General features: G+C 41.4%; 1 protein-coding gene across 1 annotated transcript in view; it reads right to left on the minus strand.

The window, feature by feature from the left end:
* MUC5AC (mucin 5AC, oligomeric mucus/gel-forming) overlaps positions 1 to 23939 on the minus strand; it is an 83440-nt gene that overhangs the window by 22312 nt on the left and 37189 nt on the right. The window contains exons 45-58 of the mRNA XM_051621064.1: positions 23408 to 23927; positions 22921 to 23282; positions 22391 to 22839; positions 21794 to 22011; positions 20743 to 20917; positions 20312 to 20562; positions 18781 to 18964; positions 18199 to 18397; positions 16914 to 17092; positions 13785 to 13819; positions 13301 to 13420; positions 12269 to 12397; positions 11429 to 11483; positions 10705 to 10810 (exon numbers count right to left, since the gene is read on the minus strand). Of these exons, the coding sequence (XP_051477024.1) occupies positions 10705 to 10810; positions 11429 to 11483; positions 12269 to 12397; positions 13301 to 13420; positions 13785 to 13819; positions 16914 to 17092; positions 18199 to 18397; positions 18781 to 18964; positions 20312 to 20562; positions 20743 to 20917; positions 21794 to 22011; positions 22391 to 22839; positions 22921 to 23282; positions 23408 to 23927 (2982 nt within the window). The remainder of the gene's footprint in view (positions 1 to 10704; positions 10811 to 11428; positions 11484 to 12268; positions 12398 to 13300; positions 13421 to 13784; positions 13820 to 16913; positions 17093 to 18198; positions 18398 to 18780; positions 18965 to 20311; positions 20563 to 20742; positions 20918 to 21793; positions 22012 to 22390; positions 22840 to 22920; positions 23283 to 23407; positions 23928 to 23939) is intronic.

Consider the following 23939-nt stretch of genomic DNA (forward strand, 5'->3'; position numbering starts at 1 on the left):
GTACTTTACATGGCAGAGTTTTAAAATACTGCGTGGAAAAGAGGAAAAAAAACAACCCCAAAACCTGGCCATGCAGTAGTTAGGCTATGTAACAGGAGTCCTGAGTGTGGAGGAAGTATTCAAATGTCCAAGGAAGGACTGCTGACAGCCTTTGAATATTTTTTGTACTGCTGGAATAAGTTCTGTCCTAAGGGAATTATTTCTTTGCTCCAATTTATCTGTTTTTCAAATATGATTAAAAAAAAATATATGTGAGGCATAAACTAATCGTGGTATGTTTTGTGGAACAGATGCCTGCAGATTCAGGAGTAAGCTAGGACCAAACTTTATCTAATTATTTGAAAGTAAGGCAATAGTTATGTGGCTCATTTTGAAGTGCCTTTAAAGAAACCCTTCGGACGGTAAAACTTTTCATCCAGGCTTGCAAACTGTGAGCCGAGAGCCCTCTAGTGTTCGCGCTGGTGTGATAGACATTAATTATCTACTGAGTGTGACCTGCACAGTATTCTAACCTGTAGCAATAAAGCGCTACCTCGCCAATTGCTTTCTTCCACTTAACTGTTTATTGACTTCATTATTTACGTATGGTTTTAAAAACTGGCAGGTTTTTTTTTTTTTCCCAGGTATTGAACTGATCTCAGTCATCCCAGTTTTTAGAAAAGCTTACTTTGAAGCTATTGCTCAGCCTGGGATAGCAATAACTTAGAGCAAAGAGAGGCCCTATGAAAGGAAAACTTTAGGAAGCCTGTAAAGCTGGTCTACTACATTCGCTTCAGCTCTCTGTTTTTCACTTACTTGGTGTAATGTTTCAGGGAGTCCCTGCAAGTCCTTCCAACAGGTTCTTTCATGCCCAAAGCATGGGGTTCCCTGTTCTCCTTGTATTGAATTGAGGGCTCCCATATGCTCATTCCCAGCATTGGGACAGTATCTGTGAGAGAGATCCTTCCTTCTCTGAGGCAGGGTCTCCAGCATACCCTCAGCCACAGGTTCTATGTGCCTCCATGGTTTGCTGTACACTCATAGAACGGTTTGGATTGGAAGCAACTTGAAAAACCACCTAGTTCTAACCCTATGGCCAAGGGACACCTTCCACTAGATCAGGTTGCTCAAAGCCCTATCCAATCTCTCCTCAGACATTTCCAGGGAGGGGCATCCACAACTTCTCTGAGCAACTGTGCTGGTTTGGTGTGGGTTTTGGTAGCAGGGGAGGGGCCCCAGGGGTAGCTCCTGTAAGAAGCTAAAAAGCTCCCCCAGCTCCAAAACTCTGGCCATGGCCAAGCCATTAGAGAGATAGCCTCTGTGATTAACATATGAAAGATGGGGAAACCTGAGAGCAGAGGAGAGCAGAGGAGAGCAGCCAATTTGGAGAGCAGAGGTGAGAGCAGCACCAGAGCAGAGATCCCAAGGTTGGTGAGGAAGAAGGGGAAGGAGGTGCCCAAGCAGAAGTTCCCCTGCAGCCCATGGTGAGACAGCAGACTGTCTACCTGCAGCCCATAGAGGAACATGGCAGAGCATCCCCTGAAGGCGCCAGGAGGGGCAAATGTGGACCTGCAGCCCATGGACTTGGACCTGCAACCATGGAGGACCGTGCGCCAGGGATGGTGGCTGTTCCCGAAGCAGCCCATGACTCTATGGGAAGCCCATGCTGGAGCAGCTTTCTCCAGAGGGCTTGCACCTTGTGGGAGGGACTCATGGTGGAGAGATTTGTGAAGGACTCTCTCCCATAGGAGGGACCCTGGAGGAAGGCAAGGAAGGACTGTAAGGAATCCTTCTTCCTGAGGAGGAAGGAGTGGCAGGAACCACCAGCCTGTGAACTGACTCTAAACCCCATCCCCTGTCCCCCTGTGCTGCTGGGGGGAAGGAGGGAGAGAAATTGGGAGCAAATTAACTTGCACTTAATGTTCCTGACCATATTCAATTCTATCTCGTCTTTAGCTTTCCTAACCTGATCCCTGGCTGCTCAGGCAATTTATCTGTGTTCTTCCCAGGCTACCTCTTCTTACTTCCACCTGTAGGCTTCCTTTTTTGTGTTTGAGCTTGTCCAGGAGCTCCCTGTTCATCCATGCAAGCCCCTTCCTGCTTCTTCTCTTCTCTTCTGTCCATGGCTGGTGTCCAGGGAGGACTCCATCTATCCATCACCATTGATCCCCAGACCCATGCACTCCTGACCCTCACAACTCTCCCCTCAGCTCCTGTCTGCTCTGCCGCTCTCTCCAGCAGCTCCGGGACATTTCAGAACTGCTCCCAGCTCAGGAGATGCCGGGGGAGTTGCTGGGGGTGGGGGAAGACAATAGGATTTTGCACATTGCTGCACATGCTTGTACATTTTTTAAATTTATTATTAGTATTTAATTAAAGCTGTCTAGTTTAGCTGGGAGGATTGGCTGATACACCTGAAGGCTGTGCAGCCATGCAGTGAGATCTAGACAGACTGGAGAGCTGGGCAAAGGGGAACCTAATGAGGTTCAACATGAGTAAGTGTAGAGTCCTGCACCTGGGAAGGAACAACAACATGCACCTATACAGACTAGGAGCTGACCTGCTAGAAAGCAGCTCCATGGAGAAGGACTTTGGAGTCCTGGTGGGCAACAATCTATGGGACAGCAATGTGTTCTTGTGGCCAAGGCCAGTGGTATCCTGGGGTGCATTCAGAAGAGCGTGTCTAACAGGTCAAGGGAAGTTTTCCTCCTCCTGTACTCTGCCCTAGTGAGACCACATGTGGAGTATTGTGTCCAGTTCTGGGCTCCCCAGTTCAAGAGGGACAGAGATTTACTTGAGAGAGTCTAACGGAGGGCAATGAGGATGGTTAAGGGACTGGAACACTTGTTTTATGAGGAAAGGCTGAGAGATCTGGGGCTGTTTTGTCAAGAGAAGAGAGGGGATCTTATTAATGTACACAAATATCTGAAGGGTGGGTGTCAAGAAAGAGAAGCCAATCTCTTTTCAGTCGTGCCCTGTGACAGGACAAGGGGCAACAGATGCAAGCTAGAGCACAGGCAGTTCCGCCTCAACATGAGGAGACACTTCTTTATTGTGAGGGTGTCGCAAGCCGGTACCGGGGGGCTACCGGCTGTCAGGATACTTTTGCGACTCCCCCTCTCAATGTGGAGGGGTTTGTGAATGAGCCCGAGGGTCACACGCGGCGCTGCCTCTCACGGAGGAACGGCCGCCGCGGGACCGTGTTTCAGGGTGGTAGCTAGAAAGCCCCCCCACCCCACCACGCTCAGAGATTGCCTCTAAAGCCAAGATTTACTCCACAAACTAATAGGTTTATTAAGGGTTAACACAAACCGAGGGATGATGTTCGGGGACAATACAGGTGTGAATGGCTACCAGGGATATCAATATGTATGTAATGAGCAAGTGTCCTTTAGGGAGGCGATGCAAAGGTGCTTTTAAGGGAGAGGATTAAGGATCAAAGGGAGGAGGGAGGAGGGAAGGAAACCCGACGCCGGTCCTCCTTAAGAGGTCGCGCTGTGTGTGCAAGTATGAGGAAAGGAATATGTGTGTGTGGGTATGTGTGTGTGTGTGTGTGTGAGGTGATGTTACCCTCCGGCGGCTTGTCCAGCGTCGGTCGGTGGCCGGAAGGCAGGACGGCAGGTCCGTGGTGTCGGAGGGGCAGCCTCTCGGCAGCGGGTGCAGCTCCCGTCGGTTTCCTCTCCAGCAGCAGCAACACGGGGAGGGGGCTCCGGCCCCGACCCCAGGGCTCGGGACCCCGGCACGCTCGGCGCTGAGGCTCAGGCTGGACCCGGGGCAGGCAGGCAGGGTCCCAGCACCAGTGTCCGCAGCAGGGGGGTGTCCCAGGCAGAAAGCGTCCGAACGGGCCTCAGGGAGGAGGGAAGGGCCCACCTGCTGCCCTCGCCACCTTTTGTACCCCCTGACCCACCTGTCCAGTCAGTGTCACTGTCCAGAGCCAATGAGCATCCGTGAGCCCCACTTTAAGGCGGTGACTGCCAGGGGCACAGGATGGCTTGTTGTCCATCCTTTCTGTCCCGGGCCACATCTGTTGTTTTGGGTTCAGTTGTCCTTGAGAAGCAAGTCTGTTTTAGTTCGTTAGCTGGGGATAATCAGGAGAGGCCTTCGCTGGCTTAAAAGACATTTTGTTTAGACTTATGTGGGGAAGAAAAGGACAGTTTCCCACAGAGGGTTACAGAGCACTGGGACAGGCTGCCCAGAGAGGTCGTGGAGTCTTCTTCTCTGGAGATACTCAAGACCCATCTGGATGCAGTCCTGAGTAATGTGCTCTAGGCAATCCTGCTTTACTGGGGGAGCTGGACTAGATGATCTCTAGAGGTCCCTTCCAACTCTGATGATTCTGTGACTCCGTGATTCCTTCCTGAAGTGCGAAGTCCTGTCTCATAGGAACAGATTTTCTATAAAGACCAGTTAGTATAAAAGGTGTTTTTTTTTCTGTGTGCAGGATTTTTGCAGAATGCCATGCTGTAATACCACCAGAACCATTTTTCAAAGGCTGTGTTTTTGATGGCTGCCGCATAGCTAATGAATCCATGCAGTGTTCCAGTTTGGAGATATATGCTACAGAGTGTGCTTCTAGAGGTGTCTGCATTGATTGGAGAGGCAAGACCAACAATACATGCTGTAAGTATTGCAGAACTCAAAAATGTATGTGAGAAATGGTAGTAATTAGTCTTTTATTCAGAAAACACGTCTTACATCTAACACTTGACTACTGTCTGCATAAATACAGCTATGTCTTTACTCACAGAAGCTGCAGAAGAAGGTAAAGATGCAGTCACTTTTGCTACAAAAATGCATTCACTGACAATTTTTTAAATATTTTTTTTCTTCTTTTTCCATATAGCATTTAACTGCCCAGCAAGCATGTTATATAAGCCATGTGGACCCATTAATCCTGCTACCTGTGACCCAAGGTACGGAAAGACAAAGAAAGCCACCCCAAAACACCTGCTTTCCTTTTTACTATTTTTACCTATCTACTTTCTTTAGAAAATGGAGTTACATCTTCTCAGTTTGAATAATTGATTCAAGATTTCTAAGTATCAGTCAGCTCTTGGAATATGCACTTCCTGCTGCACTTCAGAAAATGCACATTCTTTTGTCTCCCTTCTATCTGACATGGTGACCTTCTGCATACACTGTACTTTTTCCTGCTTCACTACAAAAATGTTGTACTCAAATACATAAATTCCTCCCACTCCAGGGTTGTTGAGCTTCCCGCCTATGGAGTAACTGAAGGATGTTTCTGTCCTGAGGGAATGATACTCATGAGTCAAGACAGCAATGTGTGTGTCACTGAATGCTGTAAGTTACCTGTAGCTGGTTTGGGGAATAAATTTTTATCAGAATTGATAGTCAAGGGGACTGTGTTCTACTTCCATCTTCTACATGGTCAGGTCATGGCCTCTTTAAGCTTCTTTAGACTTCCCATTTAAAAATAGAATAATACTAATAAATATTACCTTTTTTCCATCTTCTTTCCTTACATGAGACCTACCAAGATGGTAGAAGTCTGCACTTCAGAAGAAAAAATCTTCACAGTATTTCTATTTGAAACTGCCCAAATTTACTCCTTTATGTCAGTTTTTAGTGGTCTAAATCTCCATTATTTATTTATTTGTTTGTTTGTTTATTTGTTTATTTTTATTTCCAGCCTGCAGGGAACTAAGTGGAATATCCAGAGAGGTGAGTATCACAATCAATGTGGTTTGTCAAGCACAGACAAGTGAAGCTTGTATTGAGGAAGACTTTAGGTTTTTTCCAGATGTTCATTACCTTTACTCTTAAAAGTAATTATGAGTGTGAGAGAAGAAATCACGTTACTCCCAAAGAAATTTAACAGGAAGTGATGGAATTTTCTTTCAATAACCATCACCTCAAATACTGAAAAATTAAAATAATAATAATAATAATAAAAGAAAATTAAAAGAGAGGGGAAAAAAACCAAACCAAAACAAAGAGATAGATGGCAGTAGTGGAACTTTGAAGTATGTGCTGCTTATATTTCCACAAATTTGGCTTGCTAAAGTAGCTAGACATCCAGGGACAGACAGATAACAAAGTTTACCTGTTGCTGACGACATTGATAGTCTGCATTCTCGGTTCTTCAGATGCATACAAATTATAGAAATTTTTCTCTGGAATGCTGATGAGGCTGCTGATGGGTAACCTCTACCCTGATGTGAGCCGTTGGCATTCTGCTCAAGCCCCTGGGCACAGAGGACACAAGTGGCAGCTTTGCAAAGAGTAAGGAAAATGTTTTGGTTTGGCACTTTCCCCCGTAGGGCTCGGTAGACTTTTTCAACATTGACTAGCTGTCAGTTATGAAAGAAAGCTTTGTAGTTTTACTGTACATGGTGTATATGAGAAAAAGTTACCATAAATTCCTGCTCTTGATTAGCACAGTCCAACAGGATGGAATATGAGATCCAGTTGCTTATGAATATGCCTGTTGTGCTGTTCTTTCTCCAGCACGTGTTGATAGTCTAGATACCATTGTATCCATGAATAAGTCAACTAGAAACAAACAGAAATACTTTATTTTTTTTCCTTCTTCTTCTTTCTTTTTATTTTTTATACAGCCAGGAGAAAAATGGACAAAAGATTGCCAGGAATGTGTCTGTGACAAAAATACACTTAAAGTGCGCTGTAAAAAACACCAGTGTTCTCTGACACAGCAAGTATTTTGTGATGAACCAGGTTACGTGCCTGTTCAGATACAGATACCAGAAGATCCATGCTGTACCAGGACTCAGTGCTGTAAGTACTGTCTTAGTTCTTTATTATGGGGAATATATATTCATTTTGGGGAACCAGAGCAAAAAATTACCTTTTTTTTAATACCTTGCCTTGATTTCATAATGCTTTTCTCCCTCATCCCACTTGCTGGGACCTCCTTGCAGAACATTTACTAGATGCCTGAAAATGAAAAGCTTTTACATAGTTAGACACAGAAATATAACTGGACTTGTGGAGTCTTCTTCTCTGCAGACTTTCAAGACCTGTCTGGATGCATTTCTCTGTGACCTGCCCTAGATCCTGTGGTGGTCCTGCTCTGGGAGAGGGTTGGACTCGATGCTCTCCAGAGGTCCCTTTCAACCCATACCATTCTGTGATTCTGTGATGAGTCTGTTATTCTCTGATCTCATGGTCATTTCAGCCAAGGGTGCCCTTGAGCTTTTCGTTCCCCATCAGCCCTTCCTGTTGGTGAAACAGGGTCCAACATAGCACCTCTCCTCATTGGCTCCTCTATCAATTGGAGAAGGAAGTTATCATCAGCACATTCAAGGAACCTCCTGGATTGCTTATACCTTGTTGTGTTGTCCCTCCAACTGATATTGGAGTGGCTGAATTCACCATGGGCACCAGGGCTGGCAAATGTGAGGCTACCACTCTCTGTTTATAAATGTCTTATTATGCTTGGAAAACATAAGCCAAGGTTTATGTTTCCCTTCCTTGTTTCCTTGCCTTCTTGTCTCCCCATGCCAGGACCAAAGTATATCCATCCCTTTGCTTCTCTTTTTTCTTCTTATGCCACCAGCTCTAGGTTGGTTTTGGCCTCTGCTGTCCCTGTCATTCTACTGTTTCATTCTTCCTACATGCCACACACTATGTGTCTCTCATTCCCTTCTTCCTTATCACATTAGTTTTTCCTTTTTTTAGTGAGTTGCAGTAAGTGGCTGGTGGCACAGATTTAATACACACAGAGTTTTCCAGGGTAGACTGTAGCTGCCGGGATGCTAAAATACAGGCTTTGCATGGATAAACAACTAGTGATCTGAAGCAACATGCAGGGAATCTGTTATTTCAGGAAGTTAACCATGGACAAGGACTAAAGAAGTGCATGGTTGTTGTTTTTATATTATAAACAATCTATTTTCCCTTTGGCAGAGAAAGAGGGAGAAGGATAATTTTCTAGTTTGCCTGGGAAGGCAGGAGAATCTGTCATTTGCTGAACTGGGAAGCCTGGTGGGTGTAGGTGGAAAGCAGGGAACAGAGCAGTATGCCAGCTGGGGCCTCATTGGCCTTAAGACTTGAAAAAACAGTGAATTAAAAATTTGTCAACAGGAAGCTGGGAGGAGTTAGGAATTTTTGCCAGCAAGAAGTATGATGCCATTAGTGATCCTCAAGGAGAACTCAGTTCTCACCTCTGAATAGGAGATTATTTGCATTATTACTGTTCTGCAAAAGAAAACAGGTGAGAAAGCCTAAGCTGCTACAGGACACCTGCAGAAAGCCTGTGTTGTTACCCTGTTACTCCCTCTACTGAGCTGTCCAAACTTTAGGCAAAGAGAAAGGTCATCCTTTAATTTTTCATTGTTCTCCCACTGATCTGAGAGTAGTAATTTGTAAATTGTGTAAAGCATCTTGCTTGGTGTTACACAATCTACAGCCAGATCTGTTATGGCTGGTTCAAAGTACAGTGTGATTGAACCTTCATAGCAAACTGTCAAAACTTGTAGTTTTACAACAGCCTAATTTCAGGTTTGAGATTTAAGCATGTTGCAATAGGATCTAAATTTTGAGACTGGTTTGGAATACTTTGAATACTTTCTGTCTGTCAGGTAAAGAACTTTCAGAGCTACAAAATATGTAGAGACTCGAAGATGTGCTTGCCTACTGGAAGCTCACTAATTGCTAGCATCTGAAGTGAGGTGGTTGGAACACTTGCAGTATTTTGTGTTTGAGTGCCTGTCATTCAAAGCAGTATCAAAACTCTAGAAGGGGTTAAGTTCCACAGTCTAGATTGACTTTTGATGTAGAGCTATTGAGAAATGAATGTAGCATGATGGGAAACAAGTATTTTGTGGGGCCAGCAGCTCTGATGTGAGGGATTCAGTGAAAAGTCAAAGGAGACATGCTGTAAAATGCTTTAAAATTTATTAATCATCATTACTTGGTTTAATAAGGAACAAAACATAAACAATATTCCAAAACAAAATAGAAGAAAACATACCACACCCAGAGAACATGACTAAGACTAAGTAATGGGATAACATTCATTCTGAAAAAAATGATCCAATAAATCAGTTTTCCAAAAACAAAATAAATAGCAATGGTTCAACTTTTAAAAGCTCCCTAGGAAAGAATTTTTTTATTATTATTATTATTATTATTATTATTATTATTATTATTATTATTATTATTATTATTTGTTTACAAAAATCCTTCATATGCCCCTGTTGGCAAAAAAAAATATATATATACTTCTTCTGTAAACAGTTAACCACAAACAAAACAAAAAAATCTCTAGTTTCATACACTTACTATGCTGATGATGTTATGTAAACAAAGAGTAGTGTGTAGCAGCTTCTTATGATCAGATTTCCTTCTTTTTCTCACCAGAATATATAGGAAACTATGTCCATCATAACTTGTTTAAAATATTGACATTTAGAGTTTTGAGAAGGTATGACTTTCAGCAGTTTAAGTTTTCCTTAATGCAAAAAAAAAAAAAAAGAAGAAACAGAGAGGTACAATTTTCCTTGGGTTTTGTTTGTTTGTTTTTCTCAATGAACTGGAATTAAAAATGTTATTAAAAAGGTCAGTCTACATCAATGGAAATATTAGATATTGTCAAGTGTCTATATTATGTCAACACAGGCAAGCTTTGATCCAGCAAAGAATGTTGTTCTCATAATAGACTTGGTCTATTGGTGCATGTGTTAATCCAGCTTCAGTCTTACGGTAGCACACTTTTCAGAAGATAAAAAATGTAACAGAAAATGTCAAAACAATCTCATGCTGCAGGTGTAAAAGCAAAGATGTAAAAAACAATGGGAGATGTATTTGTAATGAAAACTGAAATAATGTAGACATACAAATCAGTTTCTAGGGAGAAAATATAATCTGTTCATCCCAAATTTTAGCTGCTTTTGACACTTAAAAAAATTATTTTATTTACTTATTTATTAAGTTTGTTATTTTTTTAGTCTTATGTTTAGAGTTCGTTTGACTTCTCTGTAGTTCTAATTTGCTTGTTCCTTTGAAGCCTTTATCTGGTTTGTTTCTTGTTGGGTGCTGGCTTGGGGAACGCACTCAGCACTCACACAGCTGCATTTCTCCACATAGGTGTATGAGTGGTCAAGATGGGTTCCATCACTGCATGTCAGAGTCACTTTTCTTTGGCTGGTCTCAGTTTCCTGACAACACGAGCATTTATGTTCCATTGTGTTAGCCTCTGGGGAATATCTGATTACAGAACAAATAAAAGAGAAAAATTCAGAAATTTAAGAAGAAATACCACTGCCCCTCCCACCCAAGACTAAATATAAACAAAAGTTGTGTCCTTGCATGTGGGACTCTTGTCCAATATTACCATTCTCAAAGTATTGTGATGAAGTATAAGCTGCTCCTCATTGTAAAAATGGGTGGATCTAGCTCTTCATTAAGGCACAGAAAAACTAAATTAATTAATCCAGATAACATATTAAGCCAGTGCAAAATGAGAGACTAGTGAGAACAAATAACCTCACTTTTACATGAGCAAAATCAAAACTTAGGTCTGTTCACTATGACACTGAACAGGCTATTAAAACATTGTGAGTCTTGAAGTAATTAAGCTAGTACAACATCATGTCTGTTAAAAATCCTAGTTAGCACAATGGAAAGAGCCAATGACTGGGTGAATGTTGGACATATGACAAAATTACTTGTGATTTGCTTTATGTAACTAGTATAAGGAGTAGAAGACAAGAGACCACAATTGTATTTTATGCCACTTACCGTGAATAAGCGTCACAGTTGCCTTCACAGTATGACATCTCAACAGGTGCAGGAGACACACATCCATGATACTTGATGACCATACTAGTGCTGTGCTTCTGACAAACTGAAGTTGTTACAAACCAAGGGAAAATATGTTAAAATATATCTGTATTTAAATAGATATCTGTGTATAATAGGTCATAGTAGAAGATCGGGATGAAAGGAGCTGCAACAAGAAATTAGGTCGCAGTGCATTTCTTTTTTAATTTCGGAGAGCTAAACTATTAGTTTTCCTGCCTGTGTTATTAATAAATGAAAAATTCAGCATTTTTTAATGCAACTTAGGTGCAGGATGCAGAAATAAAAAGCAGTACTGTGGCAACTGTGCAGTGCACACTGACCTCCCAGGACTGGCTTAATTTTCTCCCTTAAAGAGAATGTATCTGTGGAAGTTGGAGAGCATTAATAATCTTCTTCCTCCCACAAAAAGACTAGCATTTACCAGTAGGAGATGGGAAAGTTCACCATATCAGTGTTTTCCAAGACCCTAAAGTGCATGCTGGAAATGTTCTGTTCCTTTCTTTTTCCACCTGTTTCCTTTTCTACCTCAGTATGAGGCAGTGGTCCCAAACTTGGTGTGTTCACCTCTTCTGTCTATGCATCTACCATGCAAGATGGACTAATATACCTACTAAGGCACATATTATCATTACTCAGTCTTAACAAAATTACCATTACTTACTCTTTATCCTTTTGCACTCTCTACAGCAGCCATCATCAGAGAGCTTGATGTCATTCTTGAGTGGGAAAACACAAAAAGATAAGTCAGGTTGAATATTTGCATACTGAAGAGAAGACTTTCCCTGCTTTCTAAGTTTCTCTGGCACCAGAAAGTTTTTTTATATTTACATGGAATCTAATTTCAAGCAAGACTAAATATTAAGGGTACATAACTACTACAGTTCAATATTAAAGAGTTCTTTGAAAGCTGACATTGAGGAGGACTGTAACTGTCTTGCTGTCATCAGAGTTCAACAGTAAAATTTCAGCTGTAAAGCTTGTAGTACATGTAGGATATTCTGAGTGACCAAAGTCAGTGTAGGTGAAAGATTATGTGAGAGAGGGTTACACAGTTAATGAAAGAACTGACCCCAGATATGTGGGGCTGGTTCTAATCTACCTGGAGCTGTACTAAATTGAATGATGTTGTGAAGTGAAGTAGCTTATTTTTCTTTACCTTTGCTCTCAATAAGTTAATTCTAAAAAAAGAATTTATAATCTTAAATAATTTAGTAATAAAAATCCCACTTTCAATAAGACTCTTGCCTCTAGGTCACCTGCCACTTTTAGGAATCCAAAACCTTATGCTTTATCCTTTTCTCTTGTGCTCAGTTCTTAATGAGAATTGATATATCACCCATTTTAATTCTGATTTGCTTTTCTGAAATGAAATTTAATGAGGACCAGATTTGGAGAGGATAAAATAAGAGCAACATCCTGTGTGATGCTTCTACTAAGTATTTTCTTTTGTGTTAGCCACTGTAACCTTTTCAAACATGAGAACTGGTAGAAGAGTACTTACTGGATCACACTCATCAGGATTAAAGGCAGGACAGCTTTTCTGTAAGACTACTTGAATGAACTGGTCATCACGTTTTTCACATGAGTAAGTTGTACAGTTATCACCAGGTGGGTTCCAGAATTCTCCAACCTGAAAATAGTTAAAATTAAAGTGAATGAAAATCTTCTTACATAAAAATGAAACAAAAAAAACCCAACAGTGTCTTATTATTGTTGTCTATTGTGGTTTGGTTATTCTGAACAATTGCCATATTCTCATACTGCTGTAAGTCTTTTTTATTAACCAGCTGAAGAGGCCATATTTTATCAGGATATGGACAAACTTTTTGTGTTGATAGGATAAGTATGTGGACTATTCTGGAAAGATCAGTATGTGTGTCAATGGTCTTGTCATCAGAATTTATAGGCATGTCCATTCAGATTCATGGCAGAATTTCTGCTGGCTTCACTGACACATCCTGTCCTAAAGCTCTCAGCCAACTTGAGATTGGCTGTATGGAGCAGAAAATTGTCTATATAGATAAAATTATACTTTGATAAAAATGGATGCTCTATCTTCAGAGCTGAAGGCTCTCCTATGCTTTCTCCTATGTATTTTTCTGTGTTGGTTTCTGAAAATGATTGTTCAGTGTAACAGCTGCTTCTGGAAGTCTCGTGGCTCGAGGTGCTGTTTCAAGCAGTGTCAAAGTCCTTTCTCTGCCTGAATAAGCATTTGTCTAACATCAGAAAAGATGCAGCAAATAAATGTGACAAAGTCAAGGAGAGGAAAGAGAGGAAAGACTAGCAGAGATGACCAAAAGGGAACTAAACCAGGGATAGTTACTTGGAGCACACGTGTAATGTTGCTTCCCACAGTCATTATACAAGCCTCTGCCTTGCATGTGCCACAACACTGTCCGGGTTGCTTTGTATACTTATAACCCTGTTGTGAAAGAAATAGAGAATAAATGATATTGAGTAAGGACACTGACGTTAATTGGCATATATTTGAGCTCAGTCAGGTAGGAATTAGTGACAGCAAAGTACCACTCACCTCTGGGCAGTATGTGTCACAGATTACAGGCTTGCACTTGACAGTGTGGTGAGGGCCTGAGTAAGAGGATTCAGAACAAGTACATTCCTCACAGGGGCCTGATGGAATGACAGTTCCAGGCTAGGGGAAGTCAGAATAAAAGTCATTATTACTCAGTAAAGCAATTTACTTTGTGTTTGTACATCACTGACAATACAAAGCTGAATTACGTATGGGCTAAACTATCCTTAATACAATTTTAGCTAATTTATTTAATCAGAGTTTCTGTTTTGGTATTACCCATTTTGGAATTAAATGCAGAAAGGAGAGCAGAAAATGTTTTCATTTGTAAGGAGGATGTTGTTCTATAACCTTGTTTAAATAATTAAGGATGTTTTACCTCAGATTTTCTGCAAAATATGGTCTGTGATAGAAGTCTCAAAAACTTTGCATTGGGAACCTATGTAAAAGTGTATTTTTATAGTGAGTTACTCTGTGTACTTACTGCATAGTAGGTTTCATTGATGACACAGCCAGGCCCTGTAAAGAAGGAAGAAAGATGGTGTCGTAGAGATGCAAGTTTTAAGAAGCAGCAGTATGTAAAAATCCTGCTGCTTTGTTGTCCCAATATAACACAGATAATTTGCATACTTGTCTTTTAATGTTTTTGTATTCAGAAACTTAGAAAAATAAAGGAGTGGATAACACATGAAGAAGGTGCATAGTACTTACTGCATTCAAAGGTAGGACAGCATTTTCCAGTTTGCATTATTGTTACTACTTCCTGTCCCTCAAAGCATTGGGGTGTGACCTCGGGGCAGAGGCTAGTGTTGCAGTCTGTTTAAAATAAGAGAATATAGAAAATAATGAACTCAGAAATATTAAATTATTGTAATTTTTTGTTGCATGAACTGCAGAAGTTTTTCCATGGGGCCAACATGGTGTTATTTACATGAGCTAGACAAATGACCAATTTCCCCAGCCAGCTATTTTTTAAGTGAATGGGCTTTTTCATAATCTTTGTGAAACAAAGCATTGTTTGAGAAGAATAGAGTGGTTATTGCTGGAAAAAGTTACTTCCAAAGATAAATTTGTACCAACTGGGAAATATGATGACACTCAGAGGCTAGAGAACTGATCTTAACAATTTTTAAATGTTAAAGACATTTTTTTTAAGAAAAAAAAAATATATTGGCCTTTGAAACAGAAAATGCTTTCAATATTTTTCAAATATTGTTTCAGGTGGTGGCAGCATTAAAGGCTTTGAATGTTTGATTATAGGAGATTTCTATTTACATTTCTGTGTCTAACTATGTAAAAGCTTTTCATTTTCAGGCATCTAGTAAATGTTCTGCAAGGAGGTCCCAGCAAGTGGGATGAGGGAGAAAAGCATTATGAAATCAAGGCAAGGTATTAAAAAAAAGGTAATTTTTTGCTCTGGTTCCCCAAAATGAATATATATTCCCCATAATAAAGAACTAAGACAGTACTTACAGCACTGAGTCCTGGTACAGCATGGATCTTCTGGTATCTGTATCTGAACAGGCACGTAACCTGGTTCATCACAAAATACTTGCTGTGTCAGAGAACACTGGTGTTTTTTACAGCGCACTTTAAGTGTATTTTTGTCACAGACACATTCCTGGCAATCTTTTGTCCATTTTTCTCCTGGCTGTATAAAAAATAAAAAGAAAGAAGAAGAAGGAAAAAAAAATAAAGTATTTCTGTTTGTTTCTAGTTGACTTATTCATGGATACAATGGTATCTAGACTATCAACACGTGCTGGAGAAAGAACAGCACAACAAGCATATTCATAAGCAACTGGATCTCATATTCCATCCTGTTGGACTGTGCTAATCAAGAGCAGGAATTTATGGTAACTTTTTCTCATATACACCATGTACAGTAAAACTACAAAGCTTTCTTTCATAACTGACAGCTAGTCAATGTTGAAAAAGTCTACCGAGCCCTACGGGGGAAAGTGCCAAACCAAAACATTTTCCTTACTCTTTGCAAAGCTGCCACTTGTGTCCTCTGTGCCCAGGGGCTTGAGCAGAATGCCAACGGCTCACATCAGGGTAGAGGTTACCCATCAGCAGCCTCATCAGCATTCCAGAGAAAAATTTCTATAATTTGTATGCATCTGAAGAACCGAGAATGCAGACTATCAATGTCGTCAGCAACAGGTAAACTTTGTTATCTGTCTGTCCCTGGATGTCTAGCTACTTTAGCAAGCCAAATTTGTGGAAATATAAGCAGCACATACTTCAAAGTTCCACTACTGCCATCTATCTCTTTGTTTTGGTTTGGTTTTTTTCCCCTCTCTTTTAATTTTCTTTTATTATTATTATTATTATTTTAATTTTTCAGTATTTGAGGTGATGGTTATTGAAAGAAAATTCCATCACTTCCTGTTAAATTTCTTTGGGAGTAACGTGATTTCTTCTCTCACACTCATAATTACTTTTAAGAGTAAAGGTAATGAACATCTGGAAAAAACCTAAAGTCTTCCTCAATACAAGCTTCACTTGTCTGTGCTTGACAAACCACATTGATTGTGATACTCACCTCTCTGGATATTCCACTTGGTTCCCTGCAGGCTGGAAATAAAAATAAACAAATAAACAAACAAACAAATAAATAAATAATGGAGATTTAGACCACTAAAAACTGACATAAAGGAGTAAATTTGGGCAGTTTCAAATAGAAATACTGTGAAGATTTTTTCTTCTGAAGTGCAGACTTCTACCATCTTGGTAGGTCTCATGTAAGGAAAGAAGATGGAAAAAAGGTAATATTTATTAGTATTATTCTATTTTTAAATGGGAAGTCTAAAGAAGCTTAAAGAGGCCATGACCTGACCATGTAGAAGATGGAAGTAGAACACAGTCCCCTTGACTATCAATTCTGATAAAAATTTATTCCCCAAACCAGCTACAGGTAACTTACAGCATTCAGTGACACACACATTGCTGTCTTGACTCATGAGTATCATTCCCTCAGGACAGAAACATCCTTCAGTTACTCCATAGGCGGGAAGCTCAACAACCCTGGAGTGGGAGGAATTTATGTATTTGAGTACAACATTTTTGTAGTGAAGCAGGAAAAAGTACAGTGTATGCAGAAGGTCACCATGTCAGATAGAAGGGAGACAAAAGAATGTGCATTTTCTGAAGTGCAGCAGGAAGTGCATATTCCAAGAGCTGACTGATACTTAGAAATCTTGAATCAATTATTCAAACTGAGAAGATGTAACTCCATTTTCTAAAGAAAGTAGATAGGTAAAAATAGTAAAAAGGAAAGCAGGTGTTTTGGGGTGGCTTTCTTTGTCTTTCCGTACCTTGGGTCACAGGTAGCAGGATTAATGGGTCCACATGGCTTATATAACATGCTTGCTGGGCAGTTAAATGCTATATGGAAAAAGAAGAAAAAAAATATTTAAAAAATTGTCAGTGAATGCATTTTTGTAGCAAAAGTGACTGCATCTTTACCTTCTTCTGCAGCTTCTGTGAGTAAAGACATAGCTGTATTTATGTAGACAGTAGTCAAGTGTTAGATGTAAGATGTGTTTTCTGAATAAAAGACTAATTACTACCATTTCTCACATACATTTTTGAGTTCTGCAATACTTACAGCATGTATTGTTGGTCTTGCCTCTCCAATCAATGCAGACACCTCTAGAAGCACACTCTGTAGCATATATCTCCAAACTGGAACACTGCATGGATTCATTAGCTATGCGGCAGCCATCAAAAACACAGCCTTTGAAAAATGGTTCTGGTGGTATTACAGCATGGCATTCTGCAAAAATCCTGCACACAGAAAAAAAAACACCTTTTATACTAACTGGTCTTTATAGAAAATCTGTTCCTATGAGACAGGACTTCGCACTTCAGGAAGGAATCACGGAGTCACAGAATCGTCAGAGTTGGAAGGGACCTCTAGAGATCATCTAGTCCAGCTCCCCCAGTAAAGCAGGATTGCCTAGAGCACATTACTCAGGACTGCATCCAGATGGGTCTTGAGTATCTCCAGAGAAGAAGACTCCACGACCTCTCTGGGCAGCCTGTCCCAGTACTCTGTGACCCTCACAATAAAAAAGTTTCTCCTTGTGTTTAAATGGAACTTCCTATGTTCCAACATGTACCCATTACCCCTCGTCCTGTCACTGGGAATTATTGAAAAGAGTCTGGCTCCATCTTCCTTCTACCCACCCTTTAGATACTTATAGGCATTGATGAGGTCTCTACACAGCCTTCTCCAGGCTAGAAAGTCCCAGCTAACCCAGCTTTTCCGCATCAGAGAGATGCTCCAATCCCCCAGTCATTTTGGCACCCTCCACTGGACTCTCTCCTGTCCCTCTTGAACTGGGGAGCCCAGAACTGGACACAATACTCCACATGTGGTCTCACTAGGGTAGAGTAGAAGGGGAGAATGACCTCCCTCAACCTACTGGCCACACTTTTCCTTATGCACCCCAGGATTCCATTGGCCTTCTTGGCCACAAGGACACATTTCTGGCTCATGGATAATTTATTATCTACCAGGCCTCCCAAATCCTTCTCAGAGCTGCTTTCCAGCAGGTCCACCTCTAAGCTAGTAAATGAGCATACCCTGGAAGGTAGGGAGGGAGAAAGATAACATAAATCTGTATTGTCACAAACCAGGGAGCAGGGATTTCAGTGCTTGCTGCATTCCTGATTTTCTGACTTCACCTCTCATTGCTCAGTTATCTTTGGCATGCAAGTCATTAAAGAAGAGCAGTTTCTTTCGAAAATACCTTTTAGTATACATATTCTGTTATTAAGCTAACATTTTCAGCTATTATCACATGCTAGGGCTATAGTTCTTACTCTTCTTGTAAGATATGGAGACAGTTTTCTTTAGAATGAGTTAATTAAGTCAATTGTTTTCTTACTCGCTCAAGATAAGCTTGCAGAGAGGAGGTGTTTCACACTGCGGCTTTGGTGGAGGTGTGGTTACAACTGGTGGTATTGGTATGCCATGACAGGACTTGTTGTCATCAACAATCCAGTGATGAGCCATTTGGGGACAGGAAGAAATTATCTTACCACTTGGTAAGCGGCATTCATCTAATTTATTATTTGTACACGTTCCTGGAAGAGACAAGCTATGTAAGTCTCATAAGCCACATTAGAGGTGCAGAATACATTATTGTGCTAATACTATGTTTACATGTGAGGATCTCATGAAATGTATAAGATGCTTTGCTTCATAGGGAGTGCTTTCTTTATAATTATACAAACTATAATTACGGTTAGGGAAAACTAAACAAACCTAAAACTCCAGCCCCAAAGAAAAAGAACAGGTTGCTGAAATCTTGGTCTTTTGATCCCACAGAAGTGGAAGAGCAGAGCTGATATAATTTCCATTTTACTGTTGTTTAAAGATTTCAGTCAATCATAAGGCTTCATAGCCAGAGTGGGAGAGAATAACCATGGTAGGCTGGGGAAAGCGTTCCACCTCCAATTCATCTTACCACACTGTCCTTCGGTGTTGTTGCCAAATTTGCTGAATGGGAGTTTCACAGAGAAAATCATCCCACTAAAGGTGATGGTTGCACCAATCTCTGGTATTTCCACAATCATGTTGATGCCGAGTGTGGAGAAAGAAATGCCATCTTTTTTGAAGCCTGGTTTGACAATCTTTTTGTTGAAGTACATCTGAACACAGGGTTAAAAAAAACAACAAAACCAACTTGTGAGTAAGCACTGCTTCTGCCTGATTGTTTTAAATTAAGTATTTTCTGATCTTCATTACTGAACATAACTGCTTGTTGTTATCTATCACATCCAATGCTCATTGGCATTGAAATAACAGCATATATATGCTAATGCACAGCATTCTAAATCCAAGTATATTCTTTGTATGCCTTGTCATTTTGGTTATTGTAAATATTTTTTGTATGAGAATGAGTTGTAGTTTATTTATTACAGAAATATTCCTGCCATTATAATGTAATAACTTTGCTGCAGTGTTACACTGTGCTACATATGGCTTGGCACTGGAAGAGTTGTCTCTGTTCAAAATTAAGCCAAATGTCCCTGGTGCCGGTTTTATATAGTGGTCATACTTATTTATTAATCTAATCTGTTCCATTTGCAGTCTGTATCTTATATGATCTAATAAAGGTGGACGTACTTGCATACCAACTTTTTGCCAGGAATTATTCTGTAACTTTCTTCTCATTGAATCGGAATTAAGTAAGAGTTAAAACTGTAAGTTACAGTTTTCTTCCACAGAGAATCACCAGACTAATTGTTTCTGCATGCCTTTCTTGACTTTAGCTAAGGAGAATTTGCCATGGCTGTGTAAGGGGAGAGTGCATATTGGTACAAACTTTTCCTCCCACCTCTTTATGTTCTCTAATCAACTAATAAATTTCCCAGTGTAACGGCAGGACTGACTTTTTGTTTTCACTGGTTTGCCAGCATTAGTTTAGGATCATGAAGGTGAAGTGACACCTCCGATCACCCCTCTTCTTCAGCTATACCTCTCTTCCCAGCAGGGAACTGAAGGAGAAGTAATGTCATGGATCTCTTTGGTACCTAAAGTTCCCTATATAGATGAAGCAGTCCTTAGTCATCCACCTGATAATGGTTACATATCCATCTTCACAAAGAGAGAAGAATCATGCTTGTGATTTGCATTTGTTTTTTTCATGTGCTTGTTTACATAAGTGAATGGCACAAATAATTTAGTTTTTATGAAACACGAATCAAGCACCAGTGTAAACATTCTGTCTTGTCTATCAGCTGGATTAGTCTGTTTTGTAGTGTTATTTATGTATACACACATGGAATATTCATATCTGCATAGTGCTAAGCTGTTTCTGACATTTTGTTCTTAGAAATTGGTGTAATCGTGTTTTTTTTTCCTAATGATACCCTCTGCCCTCATCAGCTCTGTGATATGCTATTTTTATGGACTGTATTTCAAAGGAGAATCAGCAAAGTGTATGGATCTTATTTCTTTCCTGTAAAAAGAGAGAAATGAAAAGTGTGTTTTACCACATTGGTCATCACACCATTCATGAGTTGACGGGTCAGCACAACTTCTGCAGATTTGTAGAAAATAATAATGGATTTAGGGCAGGAAAGTCCATCTTTTGCATCACAGTAATAATTGTCAATGTAGACACGGAAGTTGTCATATTTAGGTACAATCTGTTTCACCAAGACATAAGTGCAGTTTTCAAGGAAGGTATAGTAGGTTCCATCAAAAGTAATATAATGAGGATCACCCCATCCACTGCACACACCTGGCAGAGAAAAAATATTTAGAATATTAACATTAAAATTATTGTAGAAGAAAGATTTAGAAACTGAAGTGAATACACTGTAATTTATATAGCAACCCTAGGAAAACAAAATGCCCATATAATCCATGCAAAGCTTTGCTTTTTTAAAAAATATATATTCCTCAATCTTCTGGTGCTTACATTGACACTCATAGTGGTAACAGCAGCCGTTTTCATCAGGTACCAGTATTGCTGGATATTTATTCGCACAAGTAATTTCCTTTACAGGTGGGCAGTGTGTTGGGATTATTTCTACCTTGTTGTTTCCCTTACAGAGGAGTTCTGTACAGTTGGATAATTTGTATCTTTCACCCGGCTGCAAAATGAAAAAAAAAAAAAAAAAATTGCTGTCACAGGAGTTTGCAAACAGAAATGGACTTTACTCATATTTTTAGTTTAATGGCATATTATTTCCAGCAGTGCTGGTGTTGGAAACAAAATGAATGTGTGACCAGAGGTATTCATACTTCTGATCATGATATGGAGGCACAAAACTATTTTGCTTTCAGAATCTGAGGTAAAGACTAAAATAAAAATCTTCACTGATAGTACAAAGGTGTCAATATTGTACAGTCTTTTATGCCAAAAGGAGGTGGGAACCTTAATTCCAGTTATTTCTTCTGCATGAGGATGTCTTCTGTGGTTTGGAGGGTTAGGTTTAGGTTAAAGGAACTGATGTCCTTTTTACTAGCTATATGTACCATAATTCCATGTACATGTGTGTACCACACAGAACATCACTATCAAATAAAAGAAACCCTCTCAAAAATGTGAATTGAAGTACAGGTAAGAAGGCAGAAGAATAGAAACAGATACAGGCCTCCCTATTCTCCTAATTTTTCTCTTTAATGAAGAAAAAAAATATACACAAAAATATCCTCTCTACATACACTATTATTATTGTTATTATTACAAGAAAGTTTATTATCTGTGAAATGAAGTACAACAGAAAATATTTAACAAGAATTAAAGTTATAGTAAAAAAAATATTACTGTAACTTGATATCTCAGTCTGAAAAAAAAAATTATAATGAAGGTACATAAAAATTTTATATAATATATAATGACCATCAATAGAAAAATGTATTCTGCCAAACCCCAAAGATAAGGTTTAAAGACTGTAAGATGTTCCTTTCTGTTAGCAACCTAATATTCATATTATTTCAACAATCATACCAGAGAAACTACATACCTGTAAGGGAGGATAGGTAGCAGAAACACAACCGTAAAAAGGAACTGTTGCAGATGATGTAGGCAAAGTAGCTGATGTTGTGGACCACTGAGGTGAAGTAGTAGTAGAAGGAGTAGAGATGCTACAGTTTACAGTGTGACGTTCAACTGTACATTTTGGACTACAAATAGCATAAAATCTACATCCATCACTATCCATTTTGTTATAAATCAAATCCCCTAAAAAAAAAAGAACATAAAATAAGATAAACAATAAAAGATAACATACAAAGGTTAAAAAATATAAGATTGTAATAAAAAAATTCAGAGTAAAAATGCTAAAAATGAAAAAGACCAAAAAATAAAATATATAATTTAGTAAAGTAGGTGCACTAACCAGGTGAAAAAATAGCATCGCCAATTTTACAGAAACAAGGTGTAAATGGAAGGACAGAAGAAGTAGGAGAGGCTGAGAGCGTCATGGTGGTGAAGGTTGGAGTGCTGCGGACGGTGGTGGTGGTGGGGCTGGAGACGGGCAGGGTTGTGCTGCTGGGGCAGTTGTAGTTGGGGCTGCAGCAGAGGACGCGGATCCTGTAGTTGAGGCACATCTTAAATTTGCCCGTCTGGTCTTGGTTCTTGCACACCAGCCCAAAGTGGACGTCGCACTGCACGACCTGTCCGACGGACTGGATGGGAAGGTCGGGGTATTGCTCCGCCCGGCACTCGATCTCCTTTGGATGCTGACAGACTTCCTTCCCGGCGGCCCGGATGTGCTGGTAGGTTTCAAAGTCTCCCTGGTTGGGCCCTTTGGAGGGGAAGTTGACGTCGAACCACTCGCTCCAGGAGCAGATTTCGGGCTCGCAGGCGGTGCTGGTGTACTGGGTGGTGGTGGAGCTCAGGGTGGGGAAGTGCGTGGTAGGTGTGGGCGTGGGGCTGCTGGTGCTGGTGGAGGTTTGCGGTGTGGTTTCTGAGGAGGTGGGCAGCGTGGAGGTGGAGGAGAAGGGCGTGGAGGTGGAGGTCGTGACCTCGGTGGAGGTTGGAGTGCTGCGGACGGTGGTGGTGGTGGGGCTGGAGATGGGCAGGGTTGTGCTGCTGGGGCAGTTGTAGTTGGGGCTGCAGCAGAGGACGCGGATCCTGTAGTTGAGGCACATCTTAAATTTGCCCGTCTGGTCTTGGTTCTTGCACACCAGCCCAAAGTGGACGTCGCACTGCACGACCTGTCCGACGGACTGGATGGGAAGGTCGGGGTATTGCTCCGCCCGGCACTCGATCTCCTTTGGATGCTGACAGACTTCCTTCCCGGCGGCCCGGATGTGCTGGTAGGTTTCAAAGTCTCCCTGGTTGGGCCCTTTGGAGGGGAAGTCGACGTCGAACCACTCGCTCCAGGAGCAGATTTCGGGCTCGCAGGCGGTGCTGGTGTACTGGGTGGTGGTGGAGCTCAGGGTGGGGAAGGTGCGTGGTAGGTGTGGGCGTGGGGCTGCTGGTGCTGGTGGAGGTTTGCGGTGTGGTTTCTGAGGAGGTGGGCAGCGTGGCGGTGGAGGAGAAGGGCTGTGGAGGTGGAGGTCGTGACCTCGGTGGAGGTTGGAGTGCTGCGGACGGTGGTGGTGGTGGGGCTGGAGATGGGCAGGGTTGTGCTGCTGGGGCAGTTGTAGTTGGGGCTGCAGCAGAGGACGCGGATCCTGTAGTTGAGGCACATCTTAAATTTGCCCGTCTGGTCTTGGTTCTTGCACACCAGCCCAAAGTGGACGTCGCACTGCACGACCTGTCCGACGGACTGGATGGGAAGGTCGGGGTATTGCTCCGCCCGGCACTCGATCTCCTTTGGATGCTGACAGACTTCCTTCCCGGCGGCCCGGATGTGCTGGTAGGTTTCAAAGTCTCCCTGGTTGGGCCCTTTGGAGGGGAAGTCGACGTCGAACCACTCGCTCCAGGAGCAGATTTCGGGCTCGCAGGCGGTGCTGGTGTACTGGGTGGTGGTGGAGCTCAGGGTGGGGAGGTGCGTGGTAGGTGTGGGCGTGGGGCTGCTGGTGCTGGTGGAGGTTTGCGGTGTGGTTTCTGAGGAGGTGGGCAGCGTGGCGGTGGAGGAGAAGGGCGTGGAGGTGGAGGTCGTGACCTCGGTGGAGGTTGGAGTGCTGCGGACGGTGGTGGTGGTGGGGCTGGAGATGGGC

This window comes from Apus apus, chromosome 5, assembly GCF_020740795.1.
Source record: "Apus apus isolate bApuApu2 chromosome 5, bApuApu2.pri.cur, whole genome shotgun sequence".
Taxonomy (NCBI): Eukaryota; Metazoa; Chordata; class Aves; order Apodiformes; family Apodidae; genus Apus; species Apus apus.